General features: G+C 36.4%; 1 protein-coding gene across 4 annotated transcripts in view; it reads right to left on the bottom strand.

Annotated features, from left to right (window-relative positions):
- LOC148865244 (putative serine/threonine-protein kinase PBL26) overlaps positions 1-21910 on the bottom strand; it is an 82562-nt gene extending 60652 nt beyond the window's left edge. Inside the window, exons 1-4 of one of the 4 annotated variants that reach the window (XM_088978445.1) lie at positions 20857-21910; positions 3238-3437; positions 2936-3125; positions 2328-2719 (exon numbers count right to left, since the gene is read on the bottom strand). In XM_088978445.1, the coding sequence (XP_088834571.1) occupies positions 2328-2719; positions 2936-3125; positions 3238-3437; positions 20857-21004 (930 nt within the window). In that variant the 5' untranslated portion in view covers positions 21005-21910. The remainder of the gene's footprint in view (positions 1-2327; positions 2720-2935; positions 3126-3237; positions 3438-20856) is intronic. The other 3 variants (XM_088978444.1, XM_088978446.1, XM_088978448.1) reach the window with 3 other exon arrangements.
- Between the last annotated feature and the right edge of the window lie 550 nt (positions 21911-22460).

Here is a 22460-nt window from a genome sequence, read left to right as displayed (position 1 = left end):
TTTCTAAAGGTTTCCCTACCTTTCCTTTCATTTCCCTACTTTTTTCCATCAAACCAAACATAGCCTAAGTTGCAGAAGTCTGGCCATTACCCTAATCTCTTTGATAGCAAGAGAATACCCACCACCCCAATCCACAACGCACTCCTCTTTTCTCTGTGAATTGTTCCTGCCGCCGGAAACCACCAACCCAATATGAGATTGCAATTCCTTGGCTTTGAATTTTCCCAATCAAGAACCCACTCTGCATCCAATATCTTGTAAAACATAAACAAAAATAATCCTCTGACAAATCTCCTCACCCCCATCACCTTCTCCTTCCCCCAGACTAACATTGCCTAGGCTTCAACCTTTTTTCTTCCAACTCAACTCCCACAAATCTACCAATGAGACTTGCCTACAACACCTTCACCCTTTCACTCATCTTCTCAACCTGCCTAATGTCAACATGACATTGTTTCAGATTGCAAGCTATTCTAATATTCTCCACGAATTGGACTTCTTGTTTCTGTTATAGCCTTGGCAAGTTTTAATGGTGGGTGAACAAAATAAATGTCATACTAATTCATCTATGAAAAGGAAAAGAAAATTCTATTTATTGGATTCTCTAATTTTGACCACAGATATAGGCCTATAAAGGAGTATCCACTGAAATGCCTAGGAAATTTTGGATGCCAACTGGTTTTATGCAATCCAAGAAAAAGAACAAGTTCTGCTTTCTGAAAAACTGAATACACATACCCAAGCAAACATCTAGTACCAGTTTGTTTACATAGTTGTGTCTTGAGGAATAGGAAGGACCTATCTCACCCAGCGGTAGGGGGTCGATCCAAGAAAAGATTGAAGAGATGACTTATTCCAATACGTGACCTAATTGAGCCCCAACACATTGATTCTACTTTTCTACTACACCCCTATACAAATGGGGAAGTTTATCTGCTGTAGTAACATAGTGATGTTACACTACTAATTTCTACATAGATACAGATGAGATGAAAATTGAGAGGTGCTGTTTAAGATCAATGCAAATTGCAATGAAACAGAAAGGATAGATAAAAATCAGAAGTTGTATTAATCAATCATAAAGGATAAAAACAAAATCCCAGACAGGAATGAGAGTGTGTGTGTGTGTGTGAGAGAGAGAGAGAGAGAGAGAGCTCAAGGAATTTGAGTTGCATAAAATAGATGATGGAGGTCAATTGAGAAGGGTGAAGATTTTGAGTGGAGACAAAATTGATTCAAGTAAAAGGAAATTGATACTGAATAAAAGGAAAAGGAAAACAAATTGCTTGAGGCGAGTAGGACATTGGACCTAAAGGTTGTACATAATATTGGTCCATTAGAGATCATTAAGTCTATTTCTTTCATGTTTTCATTGTCCAAAAATACGAAAAACAAGGAGAGAATGTTAAGGGGTCAGGAAGCAAAGAAAGGAGAGAGAAGAGGTTGATGTGGACAACTGCATATAGATAGAAAGAAGAGAGAGAGAGAGCTATTGGCTATCATGTTGTATGCTATTCATCATATTAAGATGTCTTGAACTAAAGATTCCTATTTTTCTTTCCACAGAAGAAATGGAGAAAAGCATGACCCGGGAAAAAAAAAAAAGGTTTCAACCATATGAATCTGGTTATACAGTGGGTGGGGAGGGAAGCTAATACTTTAGTTGATTCTTTAAGGGGTAATGAGGAATCAATTGTACTGGGCACACTTGTAAATTTTATGCTGCTTTTTCTTTCAGAGGGAGGTTGCACGCCACACCTCCCTTGGGATGCTTGTAACAGTTGTTTATCCTTATTGATTTGAATGAAATTTTAATGAACTTTTATTTATCAAAAAAAAAACTTTTGGAGGACCCAGATGACTTGATCACCCAAAATCCACCTTACTTGTAACCAAGATTTCTATGAAGAATGTCATTTGAGATGAAGTTGTGTTCCAAAACGGTAATTAACAGAATCCTATTCTGATATCCATTGATAATTAAACAACCAACCAATTAACTTTCATATTCTCAAAGGATATTATAAAGAAGTTAAATTCTATCTTTTGGCAGCAAAATGATCCAGATATTCTTTACTTGACCCAGAATATTTTAATCTTTTTCATTAAACAGGATATGTTTTCATCAAAATTACCCATTCAATATAACTAAAAAGTCATGAAGAACAGTGGATGTTCTTTTTATCATCTGTAAGACTTCATTGTAATTCCAATTCTGTCATTTCAACCTACACAGAGGGAAATCTAACACTCTAAAGTGGCATTCATGCAAACATTTCTTCTTCAATCAAAGGGAGTTGAAAAGAAAAGGGAAATCAAGAAGTTACCCAAGTAACTAGATTTTGCTCCTCATTCGACCTGGTTGTGTCTACGACTCTTCTCCCTGTAATTAGCTCCAACAAAACTACTCCAAAACTGTAAACATCTGACTTTGCAGTCAAATGACCAGTTCTTAGATACTCTGGGGCGCAGTACCCATATGTTCCCATCACCCTTGATGATACATGTTCCATATCCCCAACAGGTCCAAGCTTGGCAAGCCCAAAATCAGAGAGTTTTGGATTAAACTCTTCATCCAGTAAAATATTAGATGATTTCAAATCGCGATATATAACAGGAGGGTTGGCTTTGTCATGTAAATATTCCAGGCCTTTGGCAGCACCTGTAGCTATTTTCATTCTCGTATACCAACTTAACGGCCTTTGCTTTGGTGAAATAACTGCAAATTATATGTGAGATATTAGTTACAGACAAGACAACTATCAGGCTATCAGATGCTGCCCAGATAGCTGGGACCAACATGGCTTTTTTTATTTCAAAGGAATAGAAACTTCAAATATAGAGAAATATCTGGCTTACTTTCACAGGCATATATGTCAAGTTGTTTCAAACTGAACCAATATGCCAAAATGATTAGAATGAAATGAAAAAGTACCAAGAAGGTGGTCCTCCAGAGAACCCAATGGCATGTACTCATACACCAGAAGCCTCTGATCTCCATCAGAGCAGTATCCTACGAGATTTACAAGATTTTCATGGTGGAGGAGACTCAGCATTAAAACCTCAACAAGGAATTCTTTGTTCCCTTGTGATCCATTCCTATCCAATTGCTTCACAGCCACCAGCTGATCACAATGTCCCAAAGTCAGTGTACAGTTCTTTTAGCAGAAAAAGAACGGAAGAAAAGAAAAGAAAAAATAAGTCCTACAGTAGGCACCAAATAGATATATTATTTACCTGGCCATTCTCAAGCTTCCCCTTATAGACTCTTCCAAATCCACCCTGACCAAGGAAGCATTGCTGCCTGAAATTCTTTGTTGCTGTAGCTAATTCACGGAATGTAAATGACAGTGCCTCAATATTACCACTACCATCTTTGTGAGTGGCATCATTTTTTTCAAAGGTTTCAACTGAAGCCTTTGGTTTTGGCTTCTCTGCTATATAAATGGAGGAAATAAGTATTTTTTTATCAGCAAAACAGAAAAGATTTCATCAAATGGTTAAAGAGAAAGGTGATACAAGAGGCTGTAAATGCCACTGGAAAAAAAAAAAAACAAAAAACAAAAAATTACACACACCCCACCACCATGTTACAATTGTGTCCAATACATTTGCTGTTTGTGAACACCTTGTTTAGCCAAACCATCCACCAGACAATTAGCCGATCTTCTTAGGCCATGTTTGGGAGTGCTTATTGAATAAGTGCTTAAAAACAAGTGCTTATTCGAATAAGTACTTATTTACATTTGGCACCCAGATTTCATATTGGGCGTTTGGTGGTCCTTTTCTCCAATAAGCAATTGTGACTCTTTTGTCCTTCATTTTCTTTCAAATTTTCAAAATACCCAATACAAAGTGAATGAATAAATGTACTTTGATAGGAGTGCTTTTATAAATGTACTTTTAAAAAAGTGCTTTCATAAAATGTTTTATTTTAAGAAGACCTTTGGGTTGGGGATGTGCCTCTTATGGTTAAATTCCCGGACTTCTACTCCTTATCAAACCATAAAAACAAACCTATTGCTAGGTTTGGTTGGCTTTCAGATTTGGGTATCTCTTGGGATTTTGGATTTAGAAGAGGGTTGAGGAAACAGGTTTTCTCAGAATTCTTTGAAAGAGGGGTAATAAATCCAGGCCTGAACTCTACCTTTATTGCCTTAATTCCAAAAAAGGTGGGAGCTTGTCACCCTAAAGAGTTTAGACCCATCAGTTTGGTAAATAGCCTCTATTAGATCATTGCTAAGGTGTTATCCAGAAAAATTAGAGAGGTGCTTCCCACAATCATATCCCCTAATCAAGGTGCTTTTGTGAAGAATAGACAAATTGTAGACCAAATCTTAATAGCAAATGAGAGTGTGGAAGATTTTAAAAGAAGAGGGAAGAAAGGGCTGGTGTGCAAATTGGATCTGGAAAAGGCTTATGATTTGGTTGATTGGTCCTTGTTGCTAGAAGTATTAGAGTCCATTGGTTTTGGGGAAAAGTGGTGCAAGTGGATAAAAGGGTGTATCAGAACATGCCATTATTCTATACTGGTAGGGCGATAGATCATTTTCCAGCTACTAGGGGTATTAGGCTAGGGGACCCCCTCTCCCCCTTCCTTTTTACCCTAATTGCTGAAGTGTTAGGGAAGCTTATTGAGAAAGCAGATTCTAGAGGCTTGATAAGTGATTGGAGAGTTGGGAGGGACAGGGTTTCAGTCACTCATATACAATTTGCGGATGACACAATTCTGTTTTGTGGTGGGGAGGAGATTAGGTGGGTTAGAAATTTAAAGTTGGTGATCAATGTGTTTGAACAAGTGACTAACCTCAAAGTAAACTTTGATAAGACTTGTGTGATTGGCATCAATGAGTGTTAGAGAGGTGGAAGAAAGGGCTCAAGTTTTGGGTTGTGAGACTGCTCAATGGCCATTGAAATATCTGGGGCTTCCACTAGGGGATAACCCTACCAAGAGGAGCTTTTGGAACCCGGTGATTGACAAATTCACAAAAAGGTTAGCCTCTTGGAAGAAAAACTATCTATCTTTGGGTGGTAGGATAACTCTGATTAAGTCAACCTTGGCAAACCTTCAGTTTACTTTCTGTTTGTGTCTAGAATTCCTGAGGGAGTATGTAGGATTTTGAAAAAATTAAAGAGGGATTTCTTATGGGAACCAAGGGAGGAGAAAAGGGATCATAGAGTTAGGTGGGACTTGGTTACAAAAGCCAAAAGTGATGGTGGACTGGGTTTGGGTAACTTACAGAAGAAGAATGAAGCTCTTTTGCGGAAATGGTTATGGAGATTGAATAAAGAAAGGGAGAATTTGTGGGCTAAAATAATCCCAAGTATTCATGGGCAAGAGGCAAATGGTTGGGATACGGGGATCTCATCTAGGACTACAAGGGCTTCTCCTTGGAAGTCTATTCATGCCATCCTTCCTTCTTTTCTTCCTTTTATCAGGTATGACCTCTGTTCTAGTATGTCTATGAGATTCTGGGAACATATTTGGGTGGGTGACACTCCTTTGAAAGAGCAGTTCCCCTCTTATGTTTTCTCTCTCAAGGATTTTAGAACTCAGAGATTCTGAATTGGATTCCATTTCTAACTTGCTTAAGATTCTGGAGGAGGTAGTTATTGACCCCTCCAGTGTGGACAGTAGGGTGTGGTCTCTTGTTCCGTCGGATATTTTCTCTTGCTCTTCTTTTTTCAAAGAATTAACACAGTCCAATCCGGTCCTTGGTTCTCCTTTCCCAGTCTTAGAAGTTTGAGGTAGACCAATTACTCCTAGAGTAGGTGCTTTTTGCTAGGAAGCTATCCTAGACAAGTATAACACTTGTGACCTACTTCAAAAGAAAAGGCCTAATTGGTGTTTATCCCTGCAGCGGTGCATTTTATGTAAGAAGAAGGGTGAGATTTGTTATCACTTGTTAGTTTCTTGCCCCTTTGTATCAGAAATCTGGTGTTGGTTTTTCTCTCTTTTTGGTTGCAGGTAGACCTTCCCTTCAAGTGTGCAGAGCTTGTTTAGTACTACATCAGTGAGGGGTTTAAAAAAGAGAGGTAAAATTTTGTGGAGATGTGCTAGAGCAGTTGTATGCTGGACTGTGTGGGAGGAAAGAAATCAAAGAACTTTTCATGAGAAAGAAAAAAGTAGGGAAGCCGTCATTGAATTAATACATGTTAGGGTGGTTCACTGGGTCAAGTCTATGAAGATATTTGAAGGTTATTCAGCAGGAGACATCATTCGAAAATGGAAACAAGTGGCTTGGTCTGCTCCCTAGACTTCTTCCCCTAGTCCAGCTTGGACTCCTCCAGCTTCGGGATTCATTAAATTGAACTTTGATGGCAGCAAAGAAGGAAACACAGGCCCTTCAGGTATAGGTGGAGTGTTTAGGGATGAAAAAGGTTGAATTACTGCCATGTTCTCAGCACCTATAGGCTGGGGGGATTCATTGAGGGTTGAAATTTTGGCAGCTCTGGAAGGGATCAAAAAAGCCCAGCAATTGAAAATCAGAAATCTGTTGGTGGAAGGAGATTCTAGGCTGACAGTAAGCTGGTTGCAGGAGGAAGATTCTAGTCTGTGGAAGTTCTCAAATGAAAAGAAAAAAAAAATAAAAAATCAACCAGATTACTTGAAACATGCAAATTCAGGTTCAATGGGCCAAGAGGTGTACCAATTCTCTACCAGACTCTTTGGCCAAACAAGGGGTGGGAAGAGCAAATCTCTTTTGGGCTGTGTTGTAATCTGACCTTTAATGTTAGGGAGGGTTAAGTGCTTTTACCCCTCCCTTCATATTGTATTTTTCTATAATATTTTTTCTTAATAAAAGTTACTGTTATTGATTAAAAAAAAACGAATGCAAGTCTCTAGTGCTTTTGATCTTAACACTTGAGAGGGTCTACTTGGACCAATCTATAGCCGAGAGTAGAGTTTGGTCCCCAACTCCCGATGATGTATTTTCCTATGCATCTTTCTTCGGTTTGCGTCTCACACTGATCCTATGAGGGTGAACTTCCTAGTGAGAGAAATCCGGTGTAAACCAATCCCTCCAAAAGTACAAGCTTTCCGTTGGGAAGTGTTTCTAGGGAAGGTAAACACTTGTGGTGTGCTATAGAAAAAGAGGCCAAACAATTGCCTCTCTCCTCATGTGTGTGTCCTTTGTATGGATTGTGATGAAACCCTAACCCACTTACTTTTGTCCTGCTCTTTTGTTTCTGGTATTTGAAATGTTGTTTGTTATCTCTTTGGATGCAGATGGGCTCCCCCACAAGATGTAGTAAGTCTTTTGAGCCCATCCTTCCTAAGACAATAAAAGAAAAGAGAAAAGTGCTTCCATAAAAAGTACTTCCATAAAAAGTACTTCCATAAAAAGTACTTCCATAAAAAGTGCTTTCGTAAAAGTGCTTTTGTAAAAGTGCTTGCATAAAAGTGCTTTATAAAAGTGCTTTTGTAAAAGTACTTCTGTAAAAGTTCTTTCATAAATGTATTTTTGTAAGTGTTTTCATAAAAAGTACTTTTATAAAAGTGCTTTTGTAAAAATACTTCCCTAAAAGTGTGGTCGTAAAAGTACTTTCCTAAAAGTGCTTTCGTGAAAGTACTTCTATAAAAATGCTTTCATAAAAGTACTTTTCATAAAATTACTTTTATAAAAGTGCCTTTGTAAAAGTGATTTTATAAAAGGGTATAATTGATATTCTAAAAATTTGCCAGGGACAATTACGGGAGAAAATTTTTGAATAAGTGCTTATTGTATGAGCACTTAAAAAAAGCTGAAAATTTGGGCTTAAAAAATAAGCCCTTATTTTTAAAATAAGCACTTATTTCGGGCTTATTTCCCAAACACTAATAAGTGCTTAATGGTGTGGTCTCCGCCCAAATAATCACTCCCAAACATGGCCTTACTCATCTTATTTGAATGTTCATCTCTTTTGAGAACCACTTAAATCATCTAATTTCATTTCTGAATTGCCACACCACCCCCTTAGCTCTACTCACCCACCCTATTTCTATCTTTGAATCCCCTTCAATGCAAGGTTTAAAATGTCAATGTCAATGGAAATGTCGCTTACCAAAATATAGGACATATGTCGGAAATGTCGGAAATGTCGTGGGGAAATATTGTAAAAATTAGAGACATTGTGGAAATATTATGAAATATGTGGAAATATGCAAAGATATTTTGTAAAATGATAAAAGAAGCACGAATACATATTTCTAGACTATTATCTTATTCCCAACCATTATATAAAGCTAAGAAACTAAGATCAATAACAAATTAGAAAATGATGATTTACTGATTTATTATGCATTTTGATGTTTTTACAAGGTTATCTGATATTTTCTTTTCTTATTTTTAATTCTGAAATATTATTATAAATTCAAATGTATTTATTTCACACTAGTAAATAGAAATACATTTATTCTGATTTTTTAAATATTAAAGAAAGTTATAATACATTATGTTTTATTATAAATTTAATAAACTGATTCTCCTTTTTGTAGTATTAAGATTATGATAAATTCTGATTTCTTATAAAACTTAATGAATTTATTATGATTTTTAGTACTAAATTTATAATAAATTATGATTTAGTATAAAATTTATTAAATTTATTCTGATCTTTTATATTAAATGTAGAATATGATTTATTATAAAATTTAATAAACATTTTCTAATTTTAATACATATTTTAAAAAATACTAACTAGTTAATATTTTATTACTTGAAAAATATTTTATGTTTTATATTATAAAGTAATTAATTTATTCTTTTTTTTTATATTTTGTTAATTCTTTTTTATAAATATTTTGTTTGAAATATTAAATAGAAATTATTAATGGAAATATTATTAATGTACATTAGTCAACATCTTGTCGAAATTAGTTGACATCCTGTCGACATAATAGGAAAAACTGCACTTTTTTTGGTTAATTGGACCGATTTGGTCGACATTTCCGAAATATAGGAAATGTCAACCGAAATAATGTAATTTTTATATTACCATCCATTTTCATGTCGGTGAGCCTCGACATCGACATATGTCAGGCGACATTAGTGACATTTCGCAACACTTGAAACCGTGCTTCAATGATCAGCCTTACAATTCCCATTTCCTTAGCTTTTCCCACCTGAAAACTTCTTCCAGAAGTTCTGCCTTTACTGAATTACCTTCTTCAATTGGACCCAAAAACAAAGCACAAATAGTTCCATCCTCATCCCTTATCACCCCCCCCCCCAATTCCTAAAGGTCCAAGGTCCAGGATTGCCCCAGCTGCTGCCATCAAAATTTAACTTCATCCACCCACCACTTAGGGGTGACCAAACCTCAAGGAATTTTTGTTTCCTAGAGGAAGAGTCGGCCATTGCCCCCCAGTTCCTGAAGAAATCCTCTACTGTAAAGTCCAAGGAGAGTTTCAGTGTCTTCACCCAATGTGAAACTCTTAACTGTTATAGACTCAATTAGTTTCTCCTTGCTTCTCTCCTTCCCCCAAGTATTCTAAAATTCCTCTCTTCCCAATCTGTCCAGACCAGTGCCACCCTTGTACATCTCCACAAAATTCTACCCCTTCTTTTTGTGCTCCTCAAAACAGGTGAGCAAAACAACCTATCAAAAACAGACAGGGGGCTCCACCTGCAACCAAAAAGAGAAGAAAACCATTCCCAAATACCAAGCACAAAAGGATAGGATATTAAGAGATGGTAAGCAGTCTCACCATTCAACTTGCACAAGGAACACCAACTAGGGGAGAAGACCCAATTTGGTCCTTTCTCTTGCAATAAATCACAAGTACTAATGCATCCATGAAAACTTCCCAGCAGAAAGTATTGACTTTAGGGGGGGATAGAGAGACACTATGCTTATTTTTTTATTGAAGAGTAAAAGAAAAAAAATTCATTAAAAAAGAAAAGAAGGGGTTACAAGAGAAAGGTGATAAGACAATACCCAAAAGCAGAAACAGAACTCCCATAACAGCAGACAGCAAGAAAAATAACTTAACAGTATAAATCCAGAGATTAGAAAAAAAAAAAAAAAAACCTATTGGACTACAAGACCACACACAACCATCTGACACTGATGAAAAAAACAAGGGTTACAAGAGACACCGTACTTCCTTCACAAGAAAGGAACGAGAAGAGGATGTGGCTACAAGTGCATCAAGAAAATATTTGCATGAAAAAGAAAAAAGAAAGAACAGTGAGGCTACAAAACCACACACAACCATCCAGCACTAAACCATCCAAGAGGCTAAAGGTTATACACAGGAAATTTCAAACTCTCTAAGGTTCCTAGTTAAGCCCAAATTCCAATTCAGTCAAAGAGAGGAAGGGGTGAGACTGGAAGAATTCAGACAGGTCTTTCTTTAAAAATGGAAATATAAAACAGAGATTGAAATACATCTTTCAAGGGAGACTCCCCAATCCAGACATCTTCCCAAAATCTAATCCTACTAGCATGGTAACCCATGCAGTGCATGGGATTCAATAAAAATTTGGTATGAGTACATAAATCTACGATGCTGAAAAGCCATGATACTGGCCAATGACCCAGTAACTGAGATGGTCACTCAGCATCACTCCGATTATGGAGGCATGGGATCAAACCCGCATGGTTGCAGGCTCTCTGGAAGGTCGGTGGACCCTGCTCTATCCCCACCCCTTGATCCCCCAATACAGTAATTCATAACACCAAAAAAAAAAAAAAACCATGACAGCAGAAGAGATTTGACCAATCAAACCCTCTCATCAAATTTTTCATGACTACCAACCAAAATGGAGCACGTTAATCCAATATCATCCATGATCCTTGCCCATATTTTACGGGTTTGGAAGATCAATAGGATAGTTCAAAGCAAAGCAGCTAAAATACATGCTTGAAAATATAACACATTTCTTTATTCAATTTCAAAACCCAACCATGAAAGCAAAATCAAAATACAAAAATGCAGAATATAAGTGACAGAGACAAGTGCATATAAGATTTTAGGTAAACACAAAATCTAGGAGAAAGTAAAACCTTATTTTACCAAAAATAAATATAAAAGAAAAATATGCTACATAAGTTAAATTTTTAATTAAATAATTTATGGAAGGCTTTATCAACTGAGGAAATATCTTTATGAGCATTGCCACCAAGGTAGTTATCTCAATGGACGTGCTTGTGTAGGCTAAAGGACGGTGACCAAGTGCGCAGGTTAGAGTGCTGCCAGCAACCAGGTGTGCAAGTTAGAGTGTCGTCATGTGTTCCCAACTCGTCCACTGCAAGAAGAGCCCTCGCCCTCTGTGATCTCACCCTCGAGGGTTGTACCAGCACTGATGGCCTTCTCCATCCATGCCGGTGGCCGCAGAGCAGATTCGTCCATTACCAGGAACGGACGGGAACCGCCCCATTCGGACATAAATTACAATATTTCATTTAAAAATCTATTTTGATATTTAAATGAAATATTCAACTTCTTTTGCATGACATTTCCAAGAAGAATTCAACCTTTCACCCGCTTCCAATGCTTTCACCTTTTACAGATATCTTCTATTTTCAATGGTGCTCCGTGGTTGGTTTACCTGAGTTGGGCAGTTGGGGGTAATGTAGAGAGAAACGAAGAGAGAAAGAATTAGAAAAGGGGGTCTCAGGAGAGGAAGAAAAGAAATCGGAGGAGTTGCTGACATGCAATGTTCACATCGTGAGGTTGGGGCATAGTTGTCAAGGCGACGCCTAGGCAGCAAGGTGCCCTTTGAGGCTCGCCTCACCTAATCGCCCAACAGTTTTCTACTTCCTACTATAAAAAAACTTTTTTATTCATTCTTTTTTGAGATTATAATTATAAAATAGACATTATTAAACTAAAATAATCATTTTATGTGTTTATATACTAATTCCTTTTTATTATTTTCTTATTTATTAGGGTTTAATCAACACAAACATTGCTAAATGCTGTATTCAACCCTCAAAGACTTAAAAAACCTGAACCAATAAGTAAGGAAGAACTAAAAGTTTTATCTAATCAGCACATTTTCCTCTTCCATATATTCTTCTTCTACTTCTTCTTCTTCTTCTTCTTCTTCTTCTACTACTACTACCAATACTTTTTATTTTCTTCTTTTCCTATAACAAAAATAAGGGTTCAGCCCCTATATTTTTTTGAATTTTATTTTCCTTCTTCCTTTTCTTCTCATGAATATGTTGGTTTTCTATACTTTAATATGAAATTTATACTTTTCTTATGAAAATCATGAATAATTATTAAAGAAATATGGTTATGGTACCTAGGGAACTACCCTAGGGTCTATGTTTTTAACATAAAAAATCCATCACCTAGGTGGCGACTAGGTGCCCCCCAATTGCCTAGCCTCGCTTGGCGCCTTGAAAACTATGGATTGGGGACAACAATAGCTGGACTAGAGGAAGAGGAGATTTTGAATTAGGTTAAATGAGGAAGAGATTAAGGGAAAAGGGGACATTTCATCATTTCTGTTGCAATTTAACGGTGATGACAATTGCCAAAAATAGTAGAAATGGTTTAAGACAATAGTTAAACAATAAGGGTACAGTTTGTTAATTAACTAAATACTAGGGGTAGTTTAAGAAATTTTCCCTTTTTAATTTTATCAACAAATTTGTAGTATCACTTTTTTTAAATGAAATGTAAATGGATATCAAATTATATGATTTAATTATAAAACTAAAATTTTCTTACTTTTTTGTTATTTTATTATTAAACATGTATTAATTTGTATTAACTTTTTTAAAATAAAAACTTGTATTAATAAAAATTAATAAAATCATTTTTATTAATTCACATTATTTTTTATCTACAATTTTTATTACATTATTAAATTAACTAGTTAACAAATTTATTAATTAGTTAACTAATTAAATAAGCTTTAGTAATTTAATTATAAAATCATTTTCTATGTTAACTAAATTTGTTAAGTTAATTAATTTAATTAAGAAAAATAATAATTTCTTACTTTAATTAATAAAAGTTAACTAAACAAAAGTAACTGATTAAATACCCTGTCCATGTTAGGCATACACAAAGTTAACTAATAACTAATTAATTAATCTTAGTTAATTAATTTAATTTAATTAAGGTAGTGAAGTTAATTAGTTAAGGTAATGACTTTAAGTAAGTCAGTGAAATAAACTGAGTTAAAACTTAGTTACCTTTTTAAGTTAACTAATTGAAGAATTATATAATAATGACTTAATTATGTTATGGTTAATTCACTAAGTAGTTTATACATTTTTTTTATGAATACTATGTAGTTTATACATTAAAAATAGTCAAAAGGATCACTTGTATGGTGATTGGGTTGACAGTAATTTGTCTTTAAAAGGGTAAATATTAACCTGAAATAGAAAAAATGTATACAACTACAAATGGTTGTATTAATTAGTTGAGTTGACCCTCATGTTAGTTGCTAAACCAAACCTTACTAAGTAGGGCCCTATTTTTATGGGAAAGTGGAGAGAATAAAGGAGAGTTGGAGATAATCAAGAGTTTATAGTATAAATCAGAGTGTAAATATGGGTGGGGCTCTAGTGAAGGGAGAGGATAAATAGGAATTAGAGATAATTTAGGAGAGAATAATAAGTCTGGTTTTTTGGAGATACAGTTGGAGAGAGTAAAAGGAAATTGAACTATCTATTGGTTCTTTGTAAAAATGACATGAAATAAAAAATAAAAAATTCAAATAAAAGGAGAAAAAAGCAGACACTTCCTTGTTTTAGTATATATGGATATAGATATAGATTACCAGAGGCCAAGTCATAATTGATATGAGTAAGAAACAAAAGGAGAAAATAAGTAGGCCCACAATAAGAATTGTAGAATGCAATATCACTTTGTAGAATGATTGGTGTAGGTTTGCTAATTTTTCAGCTGACCTCAATACATCCTTGATACCTAAAAAGCAGGAATATTAATTTCTTTGAAAATGGTTGTAGTTCTCATTATTTAAGAAATTGCATACAAGGAGGTCTTCTCCACATAACAGGCTAATTAAAAGAAGCAAACTAATAAAATGAGGGTGTTATTCCAACAAAACACACACTTGAGGAAGCTTATATCATTTTAAGTTCTTCACATACTCAGTTACTCACTTAAATGCTTGTTTTGATCATAATTCAAAAAAAAAAAAAAAAAACTTGGGTAGAACTAGGGTTTCCCTATTCAGGGTGTATAAGTATACACTATGTTTACTAACCCCTTAATTATATTCCTTAGAGGAAATACCCTTTGATTTTGATTTTATATGAAAGATTTACTTTGTAAGGGTTAAACCCAATAGCAGGTATAAACAGTCCCATCAGCTTGGATTCTTAGTGGGTTATACCCATGAGCAGGCCCCACAATTGATAGATAGGTCATAGAACCCATACACCATTGGGTACTTATGTATTTTAAACTTACACATCTTAATAGTGAGTCCCGTTAATCGGTAAAAAGTGGGACCCACTATATTGATTTGGTAGTAGGGGTGGCAATGAGCTGAGCTTTTCATGCGCTGCTCGAGCTCGGCTCAACTCAGTTTCAACCGAGCTTCAAGCCGAGCTCGAGCCCAATTCACTGGCTCGATTATGAAAGGAGTCGAGCTCGAGCCTACTAGAGCTCGGCTCATGAGGCTCGCAAGCCAGTTCGAATACAGATATATATATATATAATAAATTATAGAAAACAATATATATAATAAAAATATTATAATTATTAATTATTATGATTCTTAATTTTTTAAATATCAAATAAAAAATAGTTTTATATATAATTTTTTATTTTTATAAAACATTTTTTCTCAAAATCGAACTCAAGCCGAGCCGAGCTCAAGCTCAAGGTTCTGGCTCGAACCGAACTCGAGCTTTGTAGAACAGTCTAGAGCCGAGCTCAAGCCTTGTAAAACAGTCTCGAGCCGAGCTCGAGCCTCGTACTATTTGGCTCGACTCGGCTCGAATCCACCCCTATTTGGTAGAGGGCATGGCCCACTTTAATGTTTTAACAATGGGCCCCACAAATAAATGTGACCCACTTTGATTAACAATGGGCCCCACTGATGGGTGGGACCCACTATGATAACTTGCAAGTGGGTGTGGCCCACCTTAATGTTTTAAACTTGAACATTTTAATAGTCAATGGGGCCACTATGATGACTTGTTAGTGGGTATGGCCCACTTTGACATTTTATACTTGAATATTTTAACAGTGGGCCCCATTGACAGGTGGGACCCACTAGGTTGATTTGATAGTGGTCGTGGCCCACTTTGACATTTTATACTTGAATATTTTAACAGTGGGCCCGCTGACAGGTGGGACCCACTAGGTTGATTTGATAGTGGGTGTAGCCCACTTTAATGTTTTATACTGAATATTTTAAAAGGGGCCCCACTGGCAGGTGGGACCCACACCCACTAGGTTGATTTGATAGTGGGTGTGGCCCACTTTAATGTTTTAAACTTAAATATTTTAACTGACAAGTGGGACCCACTATGCTAATTATGAACTCAAATATTTAAACAATGGGCCCCACTAATATATATTGTTTAAGTAGTGAGCATGGCCCACTTTAAACTTAAATGTTCTAACAGTGGCCCCCACTATACTAATTTGATAGTGGGACCCACTAATTCATGATAATTCACAACTGTCAATGGTGGGGTATATATATATATATATAACTGAGGTGGATAAGATTATATTTTATTATAACTGAGTCTTCACTATTTTAGTTTTTATTCAGGTGGTAGTGTAACTTATCCTCTCAAGGTGGATAAGATCCACATCATATGACAGTGGGTTCCTCTGTAACAGTTGGCAGCAAACTGAAAACAGTGGGTCCCAAATTTGTCAGTAACAGGTGGCAACATGTGCTGTTACAGGTAGGTAGTAATCAGCACATCTGTCCCCTATTCAGGTGGGTAAGATCCACTGACAGTGAGTCCCAGAGGTTTGCCATTTACAAGTGGCAATATAGACTGCAACAGTAATACATTTGTCCCCTTTTTAAGTGGATAAGATCCACTGACAGTGGGACCTAAAGATTTGTCAATTGATTGGATTAATCCATTGAAAGTTCTTTTGAGGTGGATAGGATCCACCGAACATAACAATGGTTCTTTTCTTTTTATCTGTTTTATCACATTTTTTGTGGTGGATGGGATCCACCAGATATATGTGTGTGTGTGTGTGTGTGTTTATATATATATATATATATATATATATATATATATATATATATATATAAATTGAGATAAGATTTTGAGTTCTAACAGAACTCTAGAGAGAGAGTGAAGGTAAGATAAGATAAGGATTGAGAATAGATAAAATTTAAAGGGATAGAAGAAAAAGATAAGACCTGTACCTGTGTACACTTATCCTTGATCACTTCAATCGGCAGAACTATAAGTTCCCTCCTCTATTTCCTCTCTTCTCCTTTTTTTCTCTCTTTTATCTCTTTCTCTTCTCCCTTTTCTCTATCTGCCACCCATTTTTCCTCTCCTCCCACCCTTATATGGAGGAGACAGTTATGGGTAGGGAGGTTAGAGCAACCTCCCCACTCTTCATACGTGTGGGGATTGCTTAACTCCCCCCATAAGTAAAATAAATTAAATTTTAATTTATGTTAAGTGGGCCAGCTGTCCAATCTGGCCCCTCAAGCCTTATATTTTTTTTACATCATATATATTATATATTTTTAATCCTAAACAATTCTCAAAATCATTCTATATGGGCAATAAAAATTCAGTTCATTTAAGAGACAAATGAATTCCCTCCATATCGTAGTAAGGAGGAAATTTGCCTGAACAACTGTGTGCCTGTGTGGCCCTCACAGCCACACTCTCTAACAGTGCCACAACCACCATTGTTTCTACCACCACCTCTTCCTTCCATAATACCACCATGATTACCTCTAAAAGCGCAGCCAGAACCTCTAACTGCAATCATTCCCCTAACACCTCAACCACCACTACCACCCTTGGTTGCTGCTAAAGAGAATCTCTCTGAAACGGTAGAATGATCACTTTGGGGTTGGGATGTCCTTCGGATACAAGAAAACACCTTAGAAAGGCAAGGAAGATCACTACTTCCCAAAATCTGGTCTCTCACATGCTCAAACTCAGACCTCAATCCTGACAAGAATCTAGTAATATCCAAATGTTCTCTCTGCATTTCTTGTACCTTCAAATAGTAGAGAAATGCTAGCAGACATTCAGCTGATTCCCCAAACTGTTTAATGTAGCATAATATTCTTCTACACTTTTATCACCCTATTGAAGGGAAAAATAGTCCTGATATAGTTTGTAGATCCTTGTCAGATTGTCCTAACCTAAATACAACTACCTGGCATGCTCCCAAATTTCCGTAGCAGTATCCAAAAACATGATACTAGCACTGACGTTATTTCCCATACTGCTCCATAACAAAGTCATAATATGTGCGTTTTCTTGCACCCATTCCTTGTACCCTTCATACCCATATTTAGGTTGGTCTTCCTTGATATATTTTAACTTGTCTCTTCCAATTAAGGAGACTCCCACATATTTATGGTACATAATTTGTACCATTGAGCTTAACAGTAGTTAACTGAGTGTTCATAAGGTCTGATTATACTACTATAGCCAACTTGGAACTACCATTGGAAGCAGCCATAGGTAAAATATGGTACCAACCAACAAGGGAGATAACTACAAACACCAAACACAAGACAACCAACTCGCTACAGCAATTTTAAGCCCAAAAATGATGAATAAAGCACCTTGTTGCGGTAACTTGCAGCCCTAAAACTGAATAACAAGCCACACAAGCATTTGTAAAGCACCAAATAACAAATACACCATAGAAAGATGACAACACACAAAATCACACACTACAAACTGTCATAGAGACTGCACCAAGTACACATACCTGCTTTCATTGCTTGGACTGCAGCAAGGTGAGGACTGAGCACACCACCACAAACTCCTCAAACATACCAACTTGAGGCATTAAAGCCTCTTTTCCTAAGGGACGACCAGTCTTTTAAGTCCCTTTTCCTATTTGAATTGAATATAGGAAGTTCTATATTCCTAGGGCGCAAACAAGGGATGTAAACGGTGAGAGTCAAGTTCACAGCTCTGATACCATATAGAAAATTTAGATTTTATAATAAAGTATAAAAAGGGAAGAAAGGAGAGGAAAGTGATAGGAAAAGTGTTTAGTAACAGTAGAGAACAAGGAGAGGAGGAGAGAGAAGAAAAGTGTGAAAAGGGTCTCTAAGGATTAAGATTCAAACAAGTCTTCTCCTTTGTCGACCTAAACTTTGTTTCTCTTGTAATTGGTCGCACAAAATACAGAAATACCCCTGTTAAATGATTCTTAACAGGAGCCTTACACAGACTTTTACAAAAAGACAAAAATGCCCCTTACAGGGATAAATTTTAACATACACAAACAAAGAACCAAAACCAATATCATCATTATTATCATCTAAACCTTGTCCTAACTATACAGGGTCAGCTACATGGATCCTGCTTCGCCATTTGTTCTGTTCGATGCAATATCCATTGTTAAATTATGAGTGCTTAAGTTAGGGGTGTTCATGGGTCAGGTTGGGTCGTTTGTTGGCTTTTTGCTCAACCGAACCGACCTAGTCGGTTTGATAAACAACTAACCCGAAACCAACCAGTTATAAGGGAAAACCGATCCAAACATGAAGGGTCGGTTTGGGTCGGTTTTTTGGTTTGGTCAAGCCATTTTGGGATGGCCAATTGGTCATCCTGGGTGATTTATTGATTTGCAATCTCTTTTTCCTATTTTGTATACTTATTGGCTGATTTGTCTCATTGTCTATTTGAGTCAAACACCATCTTTTTCTGTCATATAGGCTGCTGAGTGCTGCATCTATACTACCCCAAACCCAAAGATAGTTGCCATTTTTGTGTAAGTCTCTTCAACTTCAAGACTATTACAAAAAGGTAATGAATGAAGGGGAGCCCAATTGTCTCCAACTTCAAGACTAATGTAAAAAAAGTAATAATTAAAGTGGAGTCCAACTGTCTATATTTGTAAAAAGTATTATGTAAAGTCTTAAAAGTGGAGAGTCCCATTGTTTCTGTACCAAAACCAGAAGTGTCATACTTCTATCCATAGTTGGTTCAGTTCCAGTTGGTTTCGATTTTCAGAGTGAAAAACCGAAACCAACGCGAGGGTTGTTGATATTTATAAACTGAGACCGACCAAAAGTTTTGAAAAACTGACCAGATCGGGTTGGATCGAATCAGTTTGGTTCTTCTTGTGAACACCCCTAGCTTAACTCATTATTTACTACTTCAACCCATGTCTTTTTCAGTCTCTCCCTATCTCTTCTAGCCCCTTCAGCTTGTAACAGATCACTTCTTCTTACAGGTGCTGTAAGTGGTCTTCTCTACACATGATCAAACAATTTTACTGTACTTTCTCTCATTCTATCACCTAGTGTAGCTACTACTAGGTTCCTTCAAATGATGTCATTTCTGAACCTGTCCTTTCTGCTTTTTCCAATCATCGAGTTCAGCATTCATGTTTCTACCACATTTTTTGGATATGTTTTTTGGCCACCCAACACTATGCTCCATACAAATTGCTAACCATTTTAAAGAATTGTTTTGATCAGTAAGGATAATTTTTATTAAACTTCAAATAGAAGGAATTAGAACAAGTTGGAAAGTTCTCCACCAGAAGAGACTTTAGATCTTTGCCCAAAAAATATGTTGTCTTGTAGTCCCTTGTTTAGCCAATGTGTCCGCCATCCCATTTTCTGTTCTTCTCACCCATCTAAAAGTAACATCATCTCCCTTCCTAAGGATTCTATTTCATGGATTGTATGCCTGTAAACCCATGGGATTTGGATACTATTCCTTGTCCATGAGATAACCACTTGTGAATTCCCTTCCACTTCCAAGTTAAGAAACCCAAACTGCTTAGCAAATTTTAGACCCTGAAGTAGACTAGACAACTCTGCTGTCACTCATCACCATTGGCTATAGGTCCTGAATATAATGCAAGCACCTCCCCTTCTGAGTCTCGAAAGACCCCTCCCATCCCAGCTATTGCCTGATTGCCTATTTAGCTTCCATCGAAGTTGAGGTTTACACAGTTGGCTGCTGGGTGTCTCTATTCCATCATTGTTCTTTCCTTTTTTTTTTCTGATGAATATTGTTCTTTCCTTGTTTTAAGCTGACATAGCCACTTCCTTCCACTTTCTCGGAATATCATTTAGTGAGAAAGATTTAAAGTCCTCCATTGACTGTACCCAATGTGCTACTTTTATTTTTACTGTTTCCAGGATTTCCAATTCTGTCCTACTCTTTAAAGAATGTATTCGCCTATTACATAAGACTCCATATGCAACTCTCCACTTTGTTCATGCTGTCCTAGTTCTATGGGTAACATCCTCAATCCCTCCTTCCTTGCTATGAATCATTGAACCAAGGGAAGAAGTTACTTTGAGTTATCCCTTTTTTGGTATGAAGTATAAACATTGAGTTATCTCTTGAAACGTCTGTTTTATGGAAATTTGTCAAAACATCTGTTAGTTATGAGACTATACCGTCACATGGTTTGCCCATGAATTTCAGTCTTATATCAAGGGTTGCAAAGCTGGCTAGGAATTGAGAGGACTGAAGGTGAAGAGGGATTCGATAAGATGACAGAATAATGATTTAGGTGAGTTGACAAGATTCAAAAATATAAATTTCCTCTTAATACATTTGAGCATATTCTATGGGGCCCTTTCAAATGAACTTGTGATGGCTAAATTTATTAAGGATCTTCTTCATTTATTTGATGGACTGTTTAAGGGGACAAGCAAGAAAATATCATACATATGAATATTAAAGCCGTAGGAAGAAGGAACGAAAACAAATACTTACCAGACTGGGAAGGTGGATCAGGTTGTTTATTAGAAGTCACTGATGGTTCTATCCTGCTGCTATTTGCTCTCTTTGCTGCCTTCTTTAGTTGGAACCTAAAACAAGGGAAGCAACCCATGTCTTGAAAGTAGTGAACCCAGAAACCCATAAACTATAACCAATTTCTCTGATGTGGCTCTTTCAATCTCCACTTCCCCCACAAGCCAGGAAGTCCAATCCAACCAGGGGAACCTTCGAACAATTTCTCTGAATCATTTAATACATTGAGGGGAAGATTTCATCGACCACCGAAAGAACACGAGAAATCAAACAGTGATCCAGAACTCAAACAGGGCAAGATTTCATCGACCACCTGATTAGCAACTCGATTCAAAGAGATGAAAAACATAACCCACCAAACCCCAGGTGCCAAAACTACCTTGTAGCTATGAATATTCAATATGTATTGCTGTAGTTAACCAATCTTTAGACGACCACGGAAACTGGAGACCAAGAACAAGTGAGGAAAGCAAAGCGGAGGCCCTTCTGAGAATGAATGACCCCGAAAGAACATTGTGGAACTCAGAACAAGAAATCATTAACCGAGAATCCGAGATAGCCATTTTTGGGCATGGAAAATAAGGAAAAAAAAATGGGATACTCTTCTTTCGGAGAGTCCTCCGGATAAAAAGGGAGCCATTTTGAAGGTGTCTAACCGAAAACGAGGGATCCAATTTTGCGGGTTTGGAAAGGAATCATTGTGTTATTGCCGCTGAAGATTCTGGTTAATCAAGGTAGTCAGAATTAAAAAATCCAACTCTAGCGAAAACCATACACGCGCATTTGACCGAGACGATTGAGGACACGGGAGAGACGAGATACATTAGTCCAGTATAGTCTTACCGCCATTGTCCAACACATATGTGACTGACGTTGGAATATTCATATAGGGCGCATTTGACCGAGACGATTGAGGACACGGGAGAGACGATATACATTATAGTCCAGCATAGTCTTACCGCCATTGTCATATATGTGACTGAGGTTGGAATATTCATATAGGGCGCAAACCCACCTCAGATTTGACGTATTGATTCCCATGCTTTTTAGAATGTTGTGGTTTTCTTTAAATTTTAAAAATATAAAAGTGAAATGTATATATATATAGATATAGATATATACGTTTTATTTTAGTTAATCTCAATTTTGCAAACAACCAATAGATAAAAGTTTTTAAACTATAAAAGTCAAATGTTTATATAGAGATATAGATATATACATTTTATTTTATTTCATTTCAATTTTGCAAACAACCAATAGATAAAAGAAAGATAGAGTTGATTTTTTATATTTATTTATGTGGTATGATTATTTCACTTTCTACTAAATTATCTCTAATTAATAAATGCATATAGCAAAAAGATATTAGGGTTTATTGGCTTTAAAATTTATGGGTTTTTATTATTCAGTCCACCTCTGAAATCCTAGCTCTACGGTACAGTTGGGGGTAGGTGCCAGCTCGTAATTGATGTCAATTCACAGGCGGGTATGGGTGTTATAGGTAGAGCTGTTTATAAATTTGAATTGTTGTAGATTTATTGCTCAAATCAGAATTCTAAGATGGA

Source organism: Nelumbo lutea, chromosome 3 (assembly GCF_056320005.1).
Source record: "Nelumbo lutea isolate HS-2025 chromosome 3, American lotus-T2T, whole genome shotgun sequence".
NCBI lineage: Eukaryota > Viridiplantae > Streptophyta > Magnoliopsida > Proteales > Nelumbonaceae > Nelumbo > Nelumbo lutea.
Note: the sequence above shows the minus strand (reverse complement) of the source record. Positions and strands in the feature narration are given on the sequence as shown.